At 46.1% G+C, this 20576-nt stretch overlaps 1 protein-coding gene across 1 annotated transcript in view; it reads right to left on the reverse strand.

Moving 5' to 3' along the window:
- Positions 1 to 1797: 1797 nt before the first annotated feature.
- The window catches only part of BCORL1 (BCL6 corepressor like 1), a 42014-nt gene continuing 23235 nt past the window's right edge, over positions 1798 to 20576 (reverse strand). The window contains exons 13-14 of the mRNA XM_065410453.1: positions 17762 to 17915; positions 1798 to 3449 (exon numbers count right to left, since the gene is read on the reverse strand). Coding sequence (XP_065266525.1) covers positions 3170 to 3449; positions 17762 to 17915 — 434 coding nt within the window. The 3' untranslated portion in view covers positions 1798 to 3169. The remainder of the gene's footprint in view (positions 3450 to 17761; positions 17916 to 20576) is intronic.

A 20576-nucleotide genomic window follows, 5' to 3' on the forward strand; every position in this document is an offset into this window, starting at 1 on the left:
CCACTCACACTAGCTTCATGGTGTTTCACGTTCACATGCCCTATTCCCCTGCCCTGAGACAAGCCCCCCCCCTCACCCCCAACTGCTAGTGCCCTTCCCCAGCCCTGAGCATCCCCACCACACTCCCAACCAAGGGGCATTTAACCCTTCCATTACCCATAGCAAGTGGGCTGCGGGTCCTATCGATCATGCGGCAGGGGTGGGCCTGCTTGCCCAGCACTGTTCAGCCCCTGTGCCATGCAACATGGCAAACTGGCTTTGGAAGAGCCTCTCCCCCACCCACACCCCAAACTGTACATCCACTGGCCCCACACACACACCACAGAGTGACACCTGCCCCCTCCGTGGGAGTGGCTGTGCTGGTGTACTCTGCTCCCAGCAGCTCGGTCCATTGCAGTAAGCCCTGGGAAGGGCCCTGGCACCCAGCCTGCTCTCTGTCTAGATCTCTGGGTGGTGCTTGCAATGGGGTGCCAAGGCCCCACCTGCCAGCTTCCCCATGGCCTCTTGAGGGGATGGCATGGGCAGTATGCACACATCCCTTCCCTCTTCTGTTCATAAGGACTGCCCCCCCAACACCCCTCCCCCCCAGCTGCCCCTGCCCCTTGGAACTCTCAGGGTTGTTTTCCAAGCTTGCTGGAGGTGGGGCTGTAGCACAGCCCTATGGACCTTTCCTTCAAGGTGCAGCTAGGAGACTATGTGCAATGCCCCGGCACCAGACTCTCTGCTTACAGCATCCCAAGGAGCTGCTAGGAGTGGTACAGCACCTGGCCTGACTCATGCCCTGGCTCCCCCCAATATCATCATCTATACCTGGGAAAAGGGTATGTGTGTGAAACTCCCTGATCAGCATGCTCCACCTACTGGGCCCTCCCACATGAATACACAGGCTGGGACAGGAGAAAAGGCCTATCTTGCCCGTATCATTCCATTGCCCCTGCTCCCCACCACAGCCTGGGCTCAGTTCTTTCCCCTGCCACCACTGTTCATTAGGCCCTGGGGAGTAGACATGCCTGGGCCAAGGTCCTGGGGGTGGAGCTCTATTCCTGGGCCTTCAAACCCCTGTTGGAAGTTCCTTCTTATGCTACTCCCTACTGCTGCCCTGGTCTAGGAGCAGGTGCCCAGCAGCTTCTGTACACATGTGCTGACGTGATTACACACATTGAGAGGCCAGGCCTAGGCTCCAAGGCCAGTACTACTCTGGCCTTGGGAGTAACAGCTCCTCCGTGGAGCTAGGCTGAAGCACAGCTGAAGATTTATAAACGCTGAGTGAGCGAGAGACAAGCCTTGCCTTTTTGTGTCATCTCTGTGCACGGTTGCTGCAACGAGTAGCAGCAGCTATAAGCATAGAAGGTTCCCCTCTGCTTGCACGGAAAGGAGCAGAAGGCTAGGGCACACTGGAGCAGGCTGCACTAAAGCAGTTTGGGCTACAGGGGCAGAGTGGTAGAGGTGGCACTCTACTGTCACTTGCCCCACCTGATCCCCTGCCTGGTGGATATAAGGCTCTAGGCAAGTACACTGGAGGAGGATGCTACCCTCAGGCAAGCAAGGGTGCAGGGCTGGGCTCTTACTCAGCTGTAACAAGGGGCCGTAGCAGTGGATCTCACAGTACAGACAGCAGGGAACAGCAGCTCACTGAGCACTGCGCAGAGCCCAGGGTCATTTCTCTCTCCCCACACTGCAAGCACAGGAGTTCTCATCCCAAGAACAGTGCTTCCCCCGCCGCCACCAGTAACGGGACACGACACACACAGCGATAGAAGAGCCAGGAGGCAGACGGCCTGATGCAGGTTTTTCTGTACATAAGTGTTTTTTGACACCACAGCCGGTTGTTTATAATAAAACAGAAATCAGAAAGAGCAGCCAGAATACACACCCAAAGGCAATAACCCTCAGCTTAAAAAAGGAGCTGTCTGGTCCCAGGGAGGGGGAGGCAGACAGGTGGTGGTCGGGGGAGGCTACAACTGCCCCGGCTGGGACGAAACACAACACAAAGAAAAAACCACCCAACACTCCCACTGCAGGGCAGGACAGGGGAGAGCTAGGAAACAGATTGTCCAGTCCTCAGCATCCTTGTTAGCACCTGTACAATAAAACTGTACCATCTACACAGCAGTGCAGCCCTACTCTCTGCTCCTGCCAGGGGCAGACACTTGCCCCCTGAGGCCAGCTCTCTGCAGTAGAACTGCTCCTCTGAACAGAAGAAAGGAGCACGGGCAGGGATGGAGGAAGGGGCCTGTCTGCATGCAGACACTGCGTCAAGGAGGATGGCCCTCTGGCAGCAGCAGGAGCCCATGAGGATGGGAGGCAGCTGGAGTCCCTGGCTGTAGCTTTGGAGTGGCTCTCAGGCTGCAGCTGCCTCTTCAAAGTGGCCCAGAAGAATCCAGAAACAAGCAATGTAAGTGAAATGCATGAGACAGCCAGGCAAGCACCTGGGGGAGACTGAACCCTGGGCTAGAGAACAGCTCTCAGCTGGACTTGCTTTTGGGAAGGGGATTGCCCCAGCAGAAGGCGGTGAGGGAGGGGACTGCCCACAGGCCCTAGAATTTAACCTGGGGACTGTTGTGAGAGCTGGTCCCTTTCCTGCCAGGCCGCAGCGGTTCGGTCACTGGACAGCTAGCTGCTCATGGGAGAGCAGTGTCCTCCAGGCGCATCCTGGGAGAGGGGCCAGAAGAAGCCCTCTTCACCACAGCCCGGGGCTCAAATAATCACAGTGATACAGACTCAGCAGAAACAAAAGAAACATTACAAATTAAATACTAATTAAATAAATACTATGGAAGACATTGGGGGGAGGGCAGCTTGAGAGAGAGGCGCGGTTCTATGGGGCGGGGCAGGGCAGAAGCATCCACTGCCCCTCACTTCAGAGCCCATGGTCCTACAGCCAGGAGGGCCCAGCTAAGGTAGCCCAGTGGGGCAGGTCCGAGCTTCCCAGCTGATCTAGAAGGGGACCTGCAGAGAGCTGCATCTGCTGCTGCTCATCAGAAAGGGACCCTGGGAAGTCCTTGGAGACAAGTGGAGTCTCTCCCCAGTCGGAGTTCAGGGGCCGCGAGGAGAGAATAAAACAGCCAAAGACTCCAGGCCCCGCTGCTGGCATTGAAAAGGCTGCTTCCCATCAGTCCATATTATTGCCTCATGACGCAGTCCAATGCGGGGAGAGCTCCAGCCCCCGTCAGCTGCTCCAGGCCTGGAACTCCACTGCTGAGCCCAGGAGCTGCAGTAGCTCTGGCTCGTAACGCACCAGCTCCACTGTCTCTGCAGGGCCCTGGGGGAGCGGCTCGGGGCTCTCCGGCACCTCCTCCTGGGCCAGCAGCTGGCTCGAGGACACCTGACGCTGGAACTCCACCTTGGGCAGGGTAGCAATTTCAAAGTGTGGGAAGCGAGCCTGGAATATGCGGGAGGAAAGCTTCAGCCTCTTGAGAACGTCAGAGAAGAGAAACCAATTGCAGGGCCTGTGAGAGCAGTGAGAGAGGCACAGGTTAGTGAAGAGGGACCCATTCCACATCCCCCCACCAGCACCACAGGGAACAGCCCAACCACACAGATCCAGCACAAGGCAGGCTATTAGTTGGTGTCTGCTAATCACATGAAAACTGGCTCCTCTGCACTTATCTAGGATAGAAAGGGAAAAAAGCTGCATAACAAGGGACTTTAATTTAAGTAACATATGCTGGAGGTCTCATGCTGTCAGGACTAAAACGTTCTTGGAATTTCTAATATTATAGACAACAATTTCCTAACTCAAAAAACACTGCAGCTAACACTGGGGAATGCTATAACAGACCTTGACAGAGAAGAACTGATCACTGAACTAAAATTAATGGTAACTTAGGTACAAGTGATCAGGACTTGATCACATTTATAACATGTAGGCAGAATAAAGTCCAGATCAGTGCTATACATAGCTGGTGCTTCAAAAAGGGCCACGCTGACAAAGCTGAAAACAATTATGAGCCAAATCTGCTGATAGGAAGAATTTATTCAGAAAAATGTGATTGATCATTAGGAATTGTTTAAGAAAGCTTTATTAGACTCCTAAAAAAAATATATCAACAATTAAGGAAGAAGGCAGTATTGGTTTAAAAAAAAAAAAAACTTGAAGTGAAAGCAATTATAAAAAATTAAAAAAAAAAAAGTATAATAAATAGAAGACGGGAAGCTGATAGTAACAAATATAAATCAGAAGCTAGGAATTGTAGAAAATTGATAAGGGAAGCAAAGACTTAAGGCAAAATCTATGGCCAATAGAGTTAAGGAAAATGAGAGGGAGTTTTAAAAGTATAATAGGAACAAAAAGAATTCTAACAATGGTATTGGTCCATTAACTAGATGGAAATGGAATTATCAATAATAATGCAGAAAAGGCAGAAGTGTTCAATAAATATTTCTGTTCTGTATTTGGCAAAAAACAGATGACATATGATTACACTCTTTCCATTCTGTTTAACATTCTTGCTGGAGGATGTTAAACAGCATCTATTTAAGTTAGACATTTGTAACTCAGTAGGTCTGGATAACTTGAATCCAAGAGTTTTAAAAGAGCTGACTGAGGAGCTCACTGGATTGTTAATGTTGATTTTCAATAAGTCTTGGAACACCAGGGAAGTTCCAGAAGACTGGAAGAAAGTTAATGTTGTGCCAATATTTTAAAAGGGTAAATGGGATGATTCAGCTAACTACAGGCCTGTCAGTCTGACACTAATCCCCATATGATGGAGTGGCTGCTATGGGACTTGATTAATAAATTAATAAATAAATAATTAAAGGATGATAATAAAATTAATGCCATTCAACATGGGTTTGTGGAAAATAGATCCTGTCAAACTAACAATTTTTTTTCTGGTAAGATTAGAAGTTTAGTAGATAAACGTAATACTGCTGATACTTAGATTTCTGTAAGGCATTTGACTTGCTACAGCATGACATTTTGATTAAAAACTAGAAAGATTAAAATTAACATGGCACACATTAAATGGATTAAAAGCTGGCAGATATGTGTCAAAATGTAATAGTGAACAAGGAATCATCAAGTGGGGTGTGTTTCTAGTGGTGTCCTGCACAGATCGGTTCTTGACCCAACGCTATTTAACATTTTTATTAATGACCTGAAAGAAACCAAAATCATCACTGATAAAGTTTGCAGATGACACAAAAATTGGGGGAGAGGTAAATTATGAACACAACAGGAAGTGAGATCTGGATCACTTGGTAATCTGGGTGCAAGGAAACAACATGTGTTTTAATATGTCAAACTGTAAATGTATACACCTAGGAACAAGGAATGTAGGACATACTTCTAGGATGGGGACTCCATCTTACAAAGTAGTGACTCTGAAAAAGATTTGGGGGAGGTGGTGGATAATCTGCTGAACATGAGCTCCCAATGAGACTCTGTGGCCAAAAGAGCTAATGTGATTCTGGGATGCATAAACAGGGGAATCTCAAGTAGGAGTACTGAGGTTATTTTACTTTGTATTTGCCACTGGTGTGACTTCTACCAGAATCCTGTGACAAGTTCTGGTGTCCACATCAAAGAGAGATGTTGATAAATTGGAGAAGAGCCATGAGAATGATTAAAGGATTAGAAAGCATGCCTTTGAATGACAGACTCAAGGAGCTCAATCTATTTATCTTAACAAAAAGAAGGTTAAGGAGTGACTTGATTATAGTCTATAAATACCTACACGGGAAACAAATCTTTAATAGTGAGCTCTTCAATATAGCAGAGATAACACAATCCAATGGCTGGAAGTTGAAGCTATATCAATTCAGACCGGAAATAAGGTGTACATTTTTAACAAAGAGGGTAATTAACCATTGGAACAACTTACCAAGAGCTGTGGTGGATTCTCCATGAATGATAATTTTTAAATCCAGACTGGATGTTTTTCTAGAAGATCTGCTCTAGGAATTATCTGGGAGCAGTTCTATGGCCTGTGTTATACAGTACATCAGACTAGATGATCACAATGGTCCTTTCTGGCCTTGGAATCTATGAGGCTAGGGCCTCCCCTACAAAGCCACATTGAACAACCCATCCCCCACAATTCCAGAGCTCAAGAATTCAGGCCTGCCCTTGACCCTGTCTTGTCCTGGGAGCTGGAGCCCATTGCAGAAGGAAGAAGCCATTGGCCAGACTGGCTGGTGAAACTGACACCTTGCTGGGCAAGTGCACTTCATGGCCTAATTTCCACTGGAGCATTCACATGCTGGGCCCCTGTGCTCCCCTCAGGCTTGAACTGGTTCCCTCCTGTTCCAGCCCAACTCACGGAGTCAAGGAAGGGGAGGGGAAGTTCCCCCCACTCTCCCCCATGCACACCTTCTGGATGCCCCCAATTATCCCCTGCTCATCCTCACACTCCCGCTTCCTGAGACAGATGCCCAAGACTTTCCCGCTCTGGAAGTGCAGTCACTCCATGCCCTGCATGATCGCAGGGCTTGACCCTCCAGACCTCTCCCCCCACAAAGGAACAGGTCTTACTGCACATCCCCAGGTCTCCAAGCCCCATGTGGAATGACTCTGAGTGACTGGCTTTCATGCACCTGGGACCTGCTGATTCTGGGTTCTCCCTGCAAAGTAAAAGCAACAGCATACTACCTTAAACTGCCCACAACAGGCACCACAGCAGCTCCTCTCCCTGCACAGGCTCACCCAAGCCTATTAGCTAGTGTGAGCTGGACCAGGAAGGTGCATCTCACAACAAGCTCTGCAAGTCAGCCACCTCAGATGCTTGTGACCAAGTTGCACAGCAGAGCTCCCTGCCCCCTGCTCCAAGGGCAGATCTAGGACTGTCAGCAAGAGTGTGATGCTGATCTCAGTAACTGATGTGATCCCTACGGATGCCACATCCCAAACCAGGCAGTGCTTTCAGGATTAGAGCCAACAGCTGCTTTAAAGGGAGAGCCTGCTAGGAAAGCACAACTCTGTTTGAGCATTTGGTCCCTGCAGAGTTACCTGCAACCTCCCAGATTCCTATAACACACAGGATTTCCAGTTAGTCTCTCTCTGCATTGGTTCCCTTTGGTTACTCTTCACTGAGGCTCCTTGAGAACCCATGAGTAGCCAAGGGCCCAATGGCTATGATAGTGAATCTCTCTGGCAAGGGATGGCTGTACCCCAGCAGCAGTGGAACAACCTTAAGCTTCATCAATTCCTCACAGTACTTTCCCCTTCTAACCACTCTGGGGGCAGCGAGCCAGCCAGGTCCTTCTGAAGCAGGCACTGCCTGGAATGGATGAGGAGATATGGAGCAGTGTCATGGAAGCCCCAAATAGCTCACGATCCCCTGAAGGTAAATGCTGAGCAGAAAGGATCCCCCATGAGAAGGGCCTCTGAGGATGGATATGAAATTGCCCAACATGGCGCCTGAGACCTCGTAGTACAACCTCCCCCTTGCTGGACCCTCAGGGGCAGTTGAGTAGCAGAGCATGATCAATGAAAGACTGCCAACAGCAGCAGCCCGGACATGTGATGTGTCTGCACAGCCAGAAGATCACTGACCCTGACCCAGTCCTGTCTGTGAACTATTTCCAGGCCAGAAACTAGAATGATAGGGATCCAGGCCTGGAGGACTCCAGATTAACCCAGAGCTGTCTGGTCAGTCAGAGTGTAAAGCCAGAAAGGATCACCTAGTCTGATCTCCTGTATATAACAAGCCACCAACACCACCTAGCACCCACACACTGAACCCAACAACTGAGATGAGACCAAAAGTATCTCAGCCCACAGGAGACTAGACTGTTATGTGCTACAGGTAGAGAACGAGGGAACAAGGCACACCATATCTGAGGCCCCTGCTCTGGCAGGGAGATGATTAAGTGAGAGAGATACCCAGATAATACAGGCAAGTGACCCGCACCTCCACACACTGCAGAGCCAGGCAAAACGCCCCAAAATCACTGCCAATCTGACCTGGCAGAAAATTCCTTCCCAGCCACCTATGGCAATCAGCTAGACCCTGATCATGTGAGCAAGAACCAGCCAGCCAAGCACCTGAAAGAGAGAATGCTCAGTGCCACCTCAGAGCACTGGCCCACCCCATCCTATGTCCCATCTCCAGCCAAGGCCATCCCTGATGCTTTAGAGGAAAGAGATTTTAAAAACAGACAGAATACATGGACAGGGAAGAGGGAGAATCCCTTCCTGACCCCTGCAGATGGCTGTCTGAAGCCCTGAAGCATGAACTTTTAGAAACATAAAATAATCTAGAAGGGACACCCCCCCCCCTCAGGGCTACCAAGCCCATCCCCCATCAAAAGCAACCCCATCATACAATCTGACTCAGAAATTTGTCCTGCTCTCTCTAAAAACTAATTAAGTTGTTTGCCCCCACAACTTGTACTGGAAGGCTGTTCCTGAACCTTGCTACTCAGATGGTTAGAAACCTTCTTCTAATTTCCAACCCAAATTTGTTCATGGCCAGTTTATACCCATTTGTTCTTGGGCCAACAACATCCTTTATCTTAAAGAGCTCTTCTCCCTCCCTGGTATTTACCTTCCTGATGTATTTACAGAGAGCAAACAGATCCCCTCTCAATCTTCTTACAGCTAGGCTAAATAAGCCAAACTCTTCCCATCTCCTCTTGTAAGATGGGCCCTCCATTCCCCTGGTCTTTTCTGCACCTGTTCCAGTCTGAATTCATCTTTCTTAATCATGGGTGACTGGAATTATACACAAAATTTCAATGGCATTAATACTTCCCAACCTCCACTAGAAATGCCTCGCCTGATACATCCTAGGATCACATTTGCCTTTTTTACAGCTGCATCACATTGGTGGCTCATAGTCATCCTGATTGACCCATTCATCCAGATCTCTCTCCATCTCTGCCATTTCCAACTGATGAGCCACAGCTTGTACAAGAAATTATTATTAGACCCTAAGTGCACTGAATTTCATCCCATTTCTGTCACTCCCATCTTCAAGTTTATTCAGATCTTCCTGTATAATGTTCTGATCCTCCTCTGTACTGATGATGCCTCCCACCTTTGTATCATTAGCAAACGTCATTAGCACACTCCTGCTTTTTGTGCCAAGCTCGTTAATAAAAACATTGACTAAGATTGGTCCCAAGGCCAATCCTTGAGGAGCTCCACTAGTAACCTCCCTCCTGTCCGATAATTCACCTTTCACAATAACCTGTTGCCTTCTTCTATTTAGCCAGTTCCTTATCCACCTTACAATGCTTGTACTGATCCCCATTCTCCATAATTTATTTAATAATTTCACGTGGTACTGTGCCAAATGATTTACTGAAGTACAAGTATATTAGATCTGCTGCATTTCCCTTCTCTAAAATAATCAGTTATTGTCTCAAAGGAGGAAGTCAGGTTACCCTGGCATGATCTACCTTGCATCACATCCCCTCTACCGTTTAACTCCATGAATGTAATTATCCTTTCCTTCACATTGTGTTCTAAAGCCTTGCAGGACTAACAAGTATGTTACTGCCCAGATCATCCCCCCCCTCCCCTTTCTTAAATAGAGGTACAATGTTAGCTATTCTCCAGTCATATGGTACTACCCCTGAATAGACCGGTAAGGTCATTAATGTCTAGTGATGGCTTCTTGAGTGAGGGCCTGGCCCACAATTGTGTGGCTGGTAATTTAACCTCCCACAGGCAAGAATTAACCTTTATCAATCCAAGACCTGGAATTAGGTCCTAATCTCCCTCACAAACCCATATGGAATGGCCCATACTGCACGCTTCCCTGCTGCTGCTATGGTCAACTTTGGTACATGTATTGTCATGTCCCCCTGGACACACATACATAAGACAGATTGGTCACTCCCAGCAATCGGACATACTGAAACAGACAATAGCAGACCATCTTGTCTCTGACAGTACCCATGGCAAGATGCTAGAGGGTGGTTTAAAAACCCATGGTGGTTTCTCTCTCATCAAGGAGCCAGACTCAGTGCACGGGAAAGTTTACTGGGCTTACCAAAGTGGTGTGAGCACTGGGATGCAATGGTGTGACCCCAAACTTGCTTCATTACATGGGTCTCATTACCATCAAACTCCTCTCTCACTTTAATTGCAAGAGGGTGCTAGCAGCTGGTCTAAAAAAGTGCTCCAGCTAGGTATTAGCAGTTGGTGATATTGTGAAGCTGTCTGCCAGTTGCTTTGAGAGAAGACACAGCTACAGCACTGGTTTGTGACAGTAGTCTCTAACACTGCATTGGAAATGAAACAGGACAAAAGCAAGCCAGCAATCAGCATGTGAGCGAAGATCTGGTGGTTTCATGGCCTGCCAGATGTAAAAATAAATGTACACATGCTTGGGACGCTGGAAAATCCAGCTGTCAGTAGTAGTCCAGCTCTGGTGATGGCAAGAGAACGCTTGGCACTTCTGTCATTCCCAGGCACAGGCTTCAGTAACTTACACTTATGGGGAGTACAAAAAAATCCTGAGAAATTCCAACTGCACTCTGTGTTGGGTGAAGGTCCAAGTTGCACCCATAAACACTCTGAAGTCAGGGAAGCCCAAAGTTCGCACTGAGCTCACCTCAGTCACTGCCCAGCTTTCAAAGCTGTCAGAACAGCTGTATGATATACTGCACTACTGAAGAAATAGTACGTGCATGTCTTTAAGCCTCTATCATAATGCCTTATTACACGAGGGCTGGCGTCCTCTGACTTCTGGCTGCTAACTGTCCAGCCTTAACGAGCCCTGCGTTTTCTGATGGAATTTCCTAGGTCTACAAAAAGGAAGAAAGGATGCTCCCATGAACCTTGTGAAATCCATTGTGGGAGCTCATTCTCCTGCAGCCCTTAAGAACCATCCTTACAAGATAGGCAGGGACCGAGGAGGCCCAGTTCTCCTCTTGTTCCAAAGAGGAAAGTCAGTCTGGAATTCACTGGGCTCCTCCTCAGTACACCTACTCCAGGTGGTGCTTTGAAGCTGCACAGGGACATATCCAGGAAGGTCTCAGGCCCAGACTTTGGTACGAGTTGCTGGCCCAACACACAGACTTGATTTCAGGTGGAGAAATCAGTGGCAGCTAAAGGAAGGTCAAACCAGGCACCATTCAGCTTCTATCTTATTTTGAAATAAAGCATCCAATGCAGAAGTCTTCCTGAACTGGGGTCTCTTCATCAGATATGTTAGGTTATGGGTTATGTAGGGTTATGTGCATAAAAACTATGTATCAAATTATTTGCAGCACATAATGACCCATGTGCATACCACAGCATGTAGTGAAAAGACTTCAACGTAAGCTCTTTGGGACTTGTCATGCTGTGTTCTCAGGTAACAGCTAGCACACAAGGGCAGCCTCTGGGCAAGAGCAAACAATGTAGATGCCAAAAACTTCACCAGCTGAATTGTACTGGTTGCTCCCTCACAGCTGCCAGAGACCTCCCTCCTCCAAATGTAGTGTGATGTCCAAGTGCCACATTCACACCAGCTGTGGTTCTCCACGCAGTGCTTTACAGCAAAGTATAGTCATACATTGCATATACAAACAATACATGTACTGGACTGTATTGTGTCCATGTGAATCTGAGAAACTCTGCCTGGACTGGACAAGCTGGGAGGGAATGCAGACCGGGTACCAAAGGAAAGCTGGGCTAGTGCCCCTCCGAGTTTTTGTTATGATGCATCAAGAAAAGCTGAAGCATCCATTGCCGCCCACCAGAGTTTTTATTTCTACTTTATTTTAAGCATGAGAAATTCAGATCCTGTCTAGACTGATGGACTAAAGAACTAGTGCAATGGTGAAATCACAAGAGTCAAGAGAATAAAAGCTGAGCAATTAAGGGAAAGGAGTTTTTACATCTTATAACAAAAATTGTACTATAACTAAATCAGTTTAGAAACTGGTTTAGTTTAACTGGTGCCAAGCCCCTTGTGTGGGCACTAAGCTAAAGTCACTTTCAGGCCTCTCAAATCTATTTCAGAACATCTATACTTGGGGGCTGTACCACTCAACTACATCAGAGCCTAACTGATTTAATGAAACAGAGGTGTGTGTGTGTGTGTGTGTGTGTGTGTGTGTGTGTGTGTGTGTGTGTGTGTGTGTGTGTGAGAGAGAGAGAGAGAGAGAGAGAGAAAGAAAGAAAGAAAGAAAGAAAGAAAGAAAGAAAGAAAGAAAGAAAGAAAGAAAACAAGGCTTAAGGCAAAAAACTAGCGAGAAAACCCTCATGTTCCAGCCCTTCCTTTATAAGTCAAAGAAACAGAGACAATGCAGCAGGATAAACCCAATTTTTTAAACACTCCTTTGCATGGTCACTGCCAGTTAAAGCATGCAAGAAAAACGAGGGGCAATTGTTATGAAGATCTGCATTGTCTCATTTTGGCATCAGGGTGGGTGAAGCTCAGAATATGGCAGCCTGGGGGAAATACCACCACTTATTTCTGCCTCCTCTCTGCCCTCTGCAAACTGGCACTGGACACGTTTCCCTGTCAAAATTACTTAAACTGGAGCCTTTCAGCTTTTGCAATTGAAAGTTAAACACTAAACACTGCCACTTGAAATGTTTGTCTGCTGTAACAGCGACCCACTCAGTGATGAGCAATGCTAAGGGCTTTTGAGTTTCTGGCTATCTATCCTGTCCATGAGCACGTCCATTTAGACAGTAGGAATATGTAAATGGGGAAACATTCACATTTTTTCAGTAAGCAGGGACTGAAAGAGGAGTGATCATTTTTATGTTGCCTTTTTGATTGTTTGGTTTTTGCAGTTTAAGCAAAATATTATAGTTCTATCAATAGCAGTCATGAAGAATTTGAAAGAAAAGTCCTTTTCACATCAAGAGCTAAGGTTTGCATGTCAAGGTGCATGCCATGAACTCAGAGTCAGGAAAATCCACCTATTACCACATCTGTGCTCCAGAATCTCAGCTGAACAATATTTCTAAGAGTACATTTATGCTAGAACATAAAAATGGCCATACTTGATCTGACCAATGCTCCATAGAACCCAGTATCCTATCCCTGACAGTGGCCAATGCCAGATGCTTTAGGGGAAATGAACAGAACAGGACAATTTGTAGTGATCCACAACCTGTTGTCCAGTCCCAGCTTCTAGCAGTTGGAGGTTTAGAGGCACCCGGAGCATGGGATTGGGTTCGTAACTATCTTGGCTAATAGCCATTGATGGACCTATACTCCATGAAATCATCTAATTCTTTTTGAACCCAGTTATAGGTTTGGCCTTTACAACATCCCATGGCAATGAGTTTCACAGGTTAATGGTGCATTATGTTTTAATCCTGCTGTTTATTAATTTCATTGGGTGACCCCTAGATTCTTGTGTGATGTGAAGAGGCAAATAACACTCTTTTATTCACTTTCTCCACAGCATTAATGATTGTATAGACCTTTATCAAATCCCCCCTAGTCATCTTTTTTCCAAGCTGAACAGTTCTAGTCTTTTTAATCTCTCCCCCTATGGAAGCTGTTCCATACCCCTAATAATTTTTGTTGCCTTCTCTATACCCTAATATATGTTTTTTGAGATGGGGCAACCACATCTGCATGCAATATTCAAGATGTGGGCATACCATGGACTTATATAGAGGTATTATGATATTTTCTGTTTTATTATCTAGACCTTTCCTAATAGTTCCTGACACTGTTAGCTTTTTTGACTGCTGCTGCACATTGAGCGGATGTTTTCAGAGAACTACCCACAATGACTCTTTCTTGAGAGGTAACAGCTAATTTGGACCCCATCATTTTATATGTAAAGTTGGGATTGTGTTTTCCAATGTGCATTACTTTGCACTTATCGACATTGAACTTCATCTGCCATTTTGTTTCCCAGTCACCCAGTCTGGTTAGACTCCCGTGTAATTCTTCACTGTCAGCTTTGGACTTAACTATCTTGAGTAATTTTGTATCGTCTGCAAATTTTGACACCTCACCGTTCACCCCCTTTTTACAGATCATTTCTGAATATGTTGAGCAGCACAGGTCCCAGTACAGATTTTTGAGGGAGCCTATTTCCATTTCTCCATTGTGAAAACTGACCATTTATTCCTACCCTTTGTTTCCTATCTTTTAAGCAGTTACTGATCCAGGAGAGAATCTTCCCTTTCATCCCATGATTGCTTAGTTTGTTTAAGAGCCTTTGGTGAGGGACCTTGTCAAAGGCTTATGGAAAGTCCAAGGGCACTGTATCCATTGGATCTCACTTGTCCACATGCTTGTTGACCCACTCAAAGAATTTTAATAGATTAGTGAGGCGTGATTTCCCTTTCCAAAAGCCTTGTTGACTCTTCCCCAACATATCATGTTCATCTATGAGTCTGATAATTCTATTCCTTACTATCCTTTCAACCACTTTGCTTGGTACTAAAGGTAGCCTTACTGGCCTGTAATTGCCAGGATTGCCGCTGGAGCCTTTTTTAAAAAAAAAAAAATCAGCGTTACATTAGTTACCCTCCTGTCAGCTGGTACAAAGGCTGACTTAAGACATAGATTACATACCACAGCTAGTAGTTCTGCAATTTCGTATTTGAGTTCCTTCACAACTCTTGGATGAATACCATCTGGCCCTGGTGACTTATTACAGTTTAATTTATCAGTTTGTTCCTAAACCTCCTCCACTGACACCTCAATTTGGGACAGTTCCTTCGATTTATCACCTAAAAAGAATGTTTCATGTGTAGGGATCTCCCACATATCCTCTTCAGTGAAGACCGATGCAAAGAATTCATTTAGCTTCTGAACAACAGCCTTGTCTTCCTTGAGTGCTCTTTTAGCACCTTGATCAGCCAGTGGCCCCACTGTTGGCAGGCTTCCTCCTTTTGATGTACTTAATTTATTTATTGCTATTAGTTTGTGTGTCCTTAGCTGGTTGCTCTTTGAAGTCTTTCTTGGCCTGCTTTATTATACTTTTACACTTGATTGCAAGAATTTATGCTCCTTTTCCATTTTCCTCAGTAGGATCTGACTTCCAGTTTTTAAAGGATGTCTTTTTGCCTCTAACTGTCTCTTTTACTCTGGTGTTTAGCCATGGAAGCTGGAGGTGCAATACCCAACTTGAGTAGATGAATATGCGCTAGCTCTTATTGAGGTAGTGCACTAAAAATAGCAGAGTAGCCACAGCGGCAGGGGCAGCTGCTCAGGCTAGCTCCCCAGAGTACAATCCCATACATCTTAACTACATATTCAGGTGGTTATGCTAAGCTGCTAGAGCTACACTGTTAGCACGTTTATCTACCTGAGCCGGGAACTACACCTCCAGCTGTAGCGTGGACGTACCCTTAGAGGTCGGAATGGTTCATTCATCTCAAGGGGAAATTAGCACTGAAGCCTAACATAATGATAGTGTTCATATTAACTCATTTACTGCTGATTGTTTTAACTGAAACCGTACTTATCCTACAATTTGAAGCAATCTCCCAGGTGCCAAGTGGCCCAACTGTCCTCTCCTCAGCTGCCCTTGCGTATGTATAGGGTGCAGCTACATGGTGTCAACACAAAAAAACTGTGGCATATCCAGGGCCCATGCTGGAGAATTCAGGTTCAGTTTGCCATGACAGATGCCTTGCTTCTAAGAGAAGCATAGTTTCAACCATAACTAGGGAGCCTTGACTGAGCCCTGTGTTAACACTTTTTGTGTTCAGAGTGCTTTACATACATCAGCTGAGCCTCAACCCTGCCACACACCCACACACACACAGTGAAGTGGGCATTGGCCCCATTTCACAGATGGAGAAAACAAAGATGAATACTCAAAATTACAACTGCGCAAATTTTTTTTTCCAGCTTATTTGGCCTCAGTTTTGGTAGTTTCAAAACTCTCCCTGAATTTGACACAAATTCATTAGTTTTGGCCAGAAATATTTTTCAGGCTCGATTCACAAACTGGTAAGTGTGGGTCTGTCCCCACCATGAACTGAAATTTGTTTTTGATTTCCCAGGGTTGCCAGCCAACCGAAACCCCCCACTTAATTGCCCCACTCAACTCAAGGCTTTGTTTACACTAGGATGCTTCCCCCCATTGCTACAACTGGCACAGCTCCACTTGTGGGGGTGCTAGTGTAGACAGGGCACTGGGGTGTTTTAAGTACTGTGTCACTTAGACTTGAGCAGAGTCAGATGACATACATGATGATTAAAAAACCCAGCAGCATCCCAGAGGTGAATCTATACAAGCTGCTGCTGTTACAGCTACTCTTGGGGCTGAACAGAAGTAAGTGCAGCTATGGAGGGAAAAACAAAGACAGGTTTCCTAGTGTATGAAGAACCCAGGTGCCTGAGCATGGCAAGCCAACAGTAACTAATTCCCAGCAGAAAGCATCTACCACTTCCATACTGTCCCACAGGGATATCCCTGCTTGTCTTCAACTGGCAATGTGCTTATGCCAGAAAGATTAAAGATTGATAGGCCTTGTGATTTTATCCCAGCTAATGTAACTGTAGATGTCACTCATATACATGCATTTACTCTAGCTATGAAATGTATCCATCTGTTTGCCTCAATGTCCTGCAGCAGAGAGCTCATCAGGAAACTCATATATTGCATCCTATGTAGTTCTTAAAAGAACGTCACTTCGAAAAAGATTATTTCTTAAGTATTTTGAAATGACATGTCTTTTAATCCAGTGCCTCCTGTGCTTGTTTTATGAAAAAGGGTAAATAAGAATAACTTTAAATTTGTAAATGTATCCCAAAAGATCGCCACTGAATTCTTTACAACACTGAAACACACCCACCTTTGGAGCAGGAAGTCAGAGCTGTAAAAGTGTACAGCAATACTAAACAAGCGTTTAGGACAGAAAGTTCACATAAACAAATGAACTACAGAAAATGTTGCTCTCATCTGCATTTTTCATTCTTTTATAGGCTTCAGTCTGAGCTCCTTCCTAAACCACATAGCCTGGGTTTTTTATTCTCTTCTTGTATGGAATCCCCTCATGACTCACTGCTCTTGTCTGGACCTTTCACACCTCTGTGCTATTCTCCACCCAAAAGTTCATGATTTCTGACCTCTTATTTGCATCTTTGATTTGGGGTTTTGTAAGGCTTGTGTCCTCCCTTCCATTCCCAAACAGAACAATGGTCCATACTCTATGCCTTTATGAGACAGCTCTGTGCAGTGGGTAGTGCACCAAAATGGGACCCAAGATACTTGAGTACTATTCCTAACTCTGTTACCGACTTGCTGCGTAACCTTGGGGAACTTGCAAACTCTCCATGCCTCCACCGCCCAACTATCACATAATGGTAACGTTTGCAGTGGTGCTAAAGCTGTGTTGGTCCCAGGATATGAGCGACAAGGTTGTTGAGGTAATATCTGTTATTGGACCAACTTCTGTCGGTGAGAGAGACAAGCTTTTGAGCTACACAGATCTCTTCTTCTTCTGACCTGAGGAAGAGCTTTGTGTAACCTCAAAAGCTTGTCTCTCTCACAACAGAAGTTGGTAATGAGGATAATGACATTTTGTCCACCTTGGCAAAGTGCTTTGAGACCTACCAATGGAATATGCAAGGTATGTGCAAAGCGTTAACATTCTCTATTGGGATGCTACAGTGCCTGTTACCTAGGTGAGCAATCACCTAAGGCTCTCAAAAGTGCTCAAGCAGGCATCATCTCTTGCTCAATATAGAGACAGCCCATGTACTCTGCATACTGCTCTGCCCCCTTCTGAGGGCAGCCTGGTGCCTACTTCCACTCTCAGCTAACCCTGAGGACTCATGTTCTCCGTTCCTGCTCCCATTTCTCAATACGCTCACTGGGTCCCCAAATTTGTCAGAAATTTGCTCTGCCCAGGATTTGCTATGCAAAAAGAGGAAGTAACACTCACCCACGTGAGACCGACACCTGGAGGTTATAGCAAGGAAGCAGGGGCTTGTCTGAGAACTCAAACATGAAGCTGTCCGATTCTTGCTCCTCTTCCTCCTGATCAGAGCTTCCGGGAGGGTTGAGCAGAAGGTCACACCCAATCCCATCCTTCCCCTCTGAAACAAGCAAAATTAGGTGTTGGCATCTCCCATACTTTCATTCTTGCTGGTGCACAGTGTTTCCCTAGGAACTGGGGAGGGGATGGAGGGAGGAACAGAAAATGTTCAGCACCAAGAGTGAAGCTCAGAGTCCCTGGGCAGGAATCTGGGCTTGGTGTCTTACTGCACATTTCTGCTCCCAGCCCACTACCGCTGGTGTTCCAGGTCTCCAAAGAGGAGGTTTCACCTGCTATATTGTGATCTGTGTCACAAAGGTACCACCAGACAAATGAAACCCGCACTGCTGGGTGGAAACTCTTCTGGAGGAACCCCAGTACACAGCAACCCACTGCCCTGAACAGCCACTGCTAGAAGCCAGGCTTCAATTGGACGTGTCTTTACTTTAGTGCCGATGTATGTGCATCACAAGCCACCAGATCAATGTGGCATGACCGAGAAACCAGTCTGCAGGGAAGTAGGGGGAACATGTGACTCAGAACTGCAGTGCACCAGAACTGCAGGTCAGGAGTGAGGGGTGCTAGCAAAGGGGCATGTGGAGGAAACTGGCATGTCTGCCCAAACTGCCCAGCTCTACCCAGTGCAACTAGCGTCTCACCTGCACAAGTACAAAATACCACAACAAATTCAAATGTCGAAGCATTTGCAGGGGATGAGTGAGGTCTTGGAAAGAACACTTGTAAGAGAATAAACTGATTAAAGTGAAAGACCGAGAGCATTTGAGGCAGAAATTTAGAATGAGAATGGAGAGTAACTGTCCTTATGGAAGGTGGTCCTACCATCGGTGCTTGGATTTTTACTCAGTTTGCGAGTAGAGCACCAATCTAAGAATGTTGTCTTAATAGACAAAACACAAAGAACAGGACGATGTCGGTTGAAACGGAGGCTCTGAGATAGGAGGACTACATGTATGTCTAAGGGAGGGGAAAAAATCCTTAACAGACAGAATAGCCCCTTCCAAAATTTGGTTACTGGAGAACCAGGGGAAAAAAATGCACCCCTGTATTGGCAATATTGCTACTGAGAGAACTTAACAGAACTTCTGGAGAAACCTGAAAGCTTCAATGACAGACAGGTAATCTAGGAGGATAGGAACAGACACACTCACAGGAGGAAAGTTACGGTGGGAAGCCCATACTGAAAACGTTTCCATTTGGCCCCATAAGCCTTGAAGAATTTTGGCTCTGAATGAGAATGTTCTGTACCTCTGCTGAGCAACATCTACCTTCAAGCTCAGCCGGAGAGCCTACAATCCAGTAGATGCAGAGACATCGGATCTGGATTTAGAATCAGATCTCAGTCCTGGGATATTATGTCCAGAGTGACTGTTAGCTTGAATTGCAGTTGAATCAATAGATGTACCATCTCTCAGTACAAAAATTGTCATGCCCATGCCAGGACTATTAAGATGACTTGAGCCCTGTCTAGTTTTATTTCCCTAAGAACTCTGTGCATCAGAGGGATCGGGGGGGGGAAAAACCCTTAGAGCAGATTCCTGTCCCAATGAATCAGAAATGCATCTGAGAGGGAGCCCGGACTTCTTCCTCCCCTGGAGCAAAACATGGGACATTTGTTGTTTAGACTGGTTGGAAACAGATCTGTGGTGGGAAGGGCCCACTTCTGAAAAGTTCTCAAAAGAACTGAGTCCTTGAGGGAACATTCATAGGAAAAGAACATTTTCTACTGAGTACATCCATTGCATTATTTTGGAAGTCAGATAAGAGTAGGGCTACGAGATGGACATGATGCTGAACATACCATTCCCAGAGGAGAATGGCCACTAGACACAGAGGGGGATATTTTGCTCCTCTTTGCCCGTTCACAAAGTGCCCCACAGTAGTACTGTGTCAAAACATGGACAGTGGTGCCCTGAAGCAGAGGTAGAAATGCTCTGCAAATTGGACAAATGGCCTCAAGTTCTAGTATGTTTATGTGTAGTTGGGATTCTGTAGGTGGACCATAAATCTTGGATTAGCAGATGAGTTAGCTGTGCTCTCCCCAGCCCTGTTTGGAGGCATTTGTCACCAGACTGTTTGTGGGATTTGGAGATGCAAACATCAATCCCTAACAGCCAGTCTGATGTATTCTACGAGATTAGTGCTGAAAACATGCTCTCACAAGAGCAGTCCCTGAAAAAGGATGAGTTGGAGGGCAGGGATTAGGCACGCATTGGAATTGTATCTCATAGCCCTTCCCGATGATTTTGAGACCCAGCAGTCTAGTAATTGCAGCCAATGCATCAGAGAGGCAAATGCCAAATGGAGGGAAGAAATGCCTGATTTGGTCCAGGCATTCAACCGTGGCATCAAACTTGCTGCCTTGGGCCTGATGTGTTGTGAGATGTTACAGCAGAACCCCTTTGCTTCTGATAATAAGGCCTCCTCTTAAAGGTTTCTGATGGTCCCTGGTGTTAAAAATAAGAGGAAGGAGGCATCTATCTCACTTGGTGCTGTGGTTTGAATGGTTTCCTTCTTTGGGATGGGGTGTAAAGGCCTAGGCAATGAAGCATCAGTTTGGAATCTTTCAATGAGTGCAATGCTTTATGTTCTTTAGAATTAGAGAGGCCACGAGCATCAAAGGGTAAATCCTTTATTGGGCTGCCTGGAGCCCAAACACTGTACACATAGTGTCTGCAGTTACCATTGATCTTGTGACAGCATT

Source organism: Emys orbicularis, chromosome 9 (assembly GCF_028017835.1).
Source record: "Emys orbicularis isolate rEmyOrb1 chromosome 9, rEmyOrb1.hap1, whole genome shotgun sequence".
Classification (NCBI taxonomy): Eukaryota; Metazoa; Chordata; order Testudines; family Emydidae; genus Emys; species Emys orbicularis.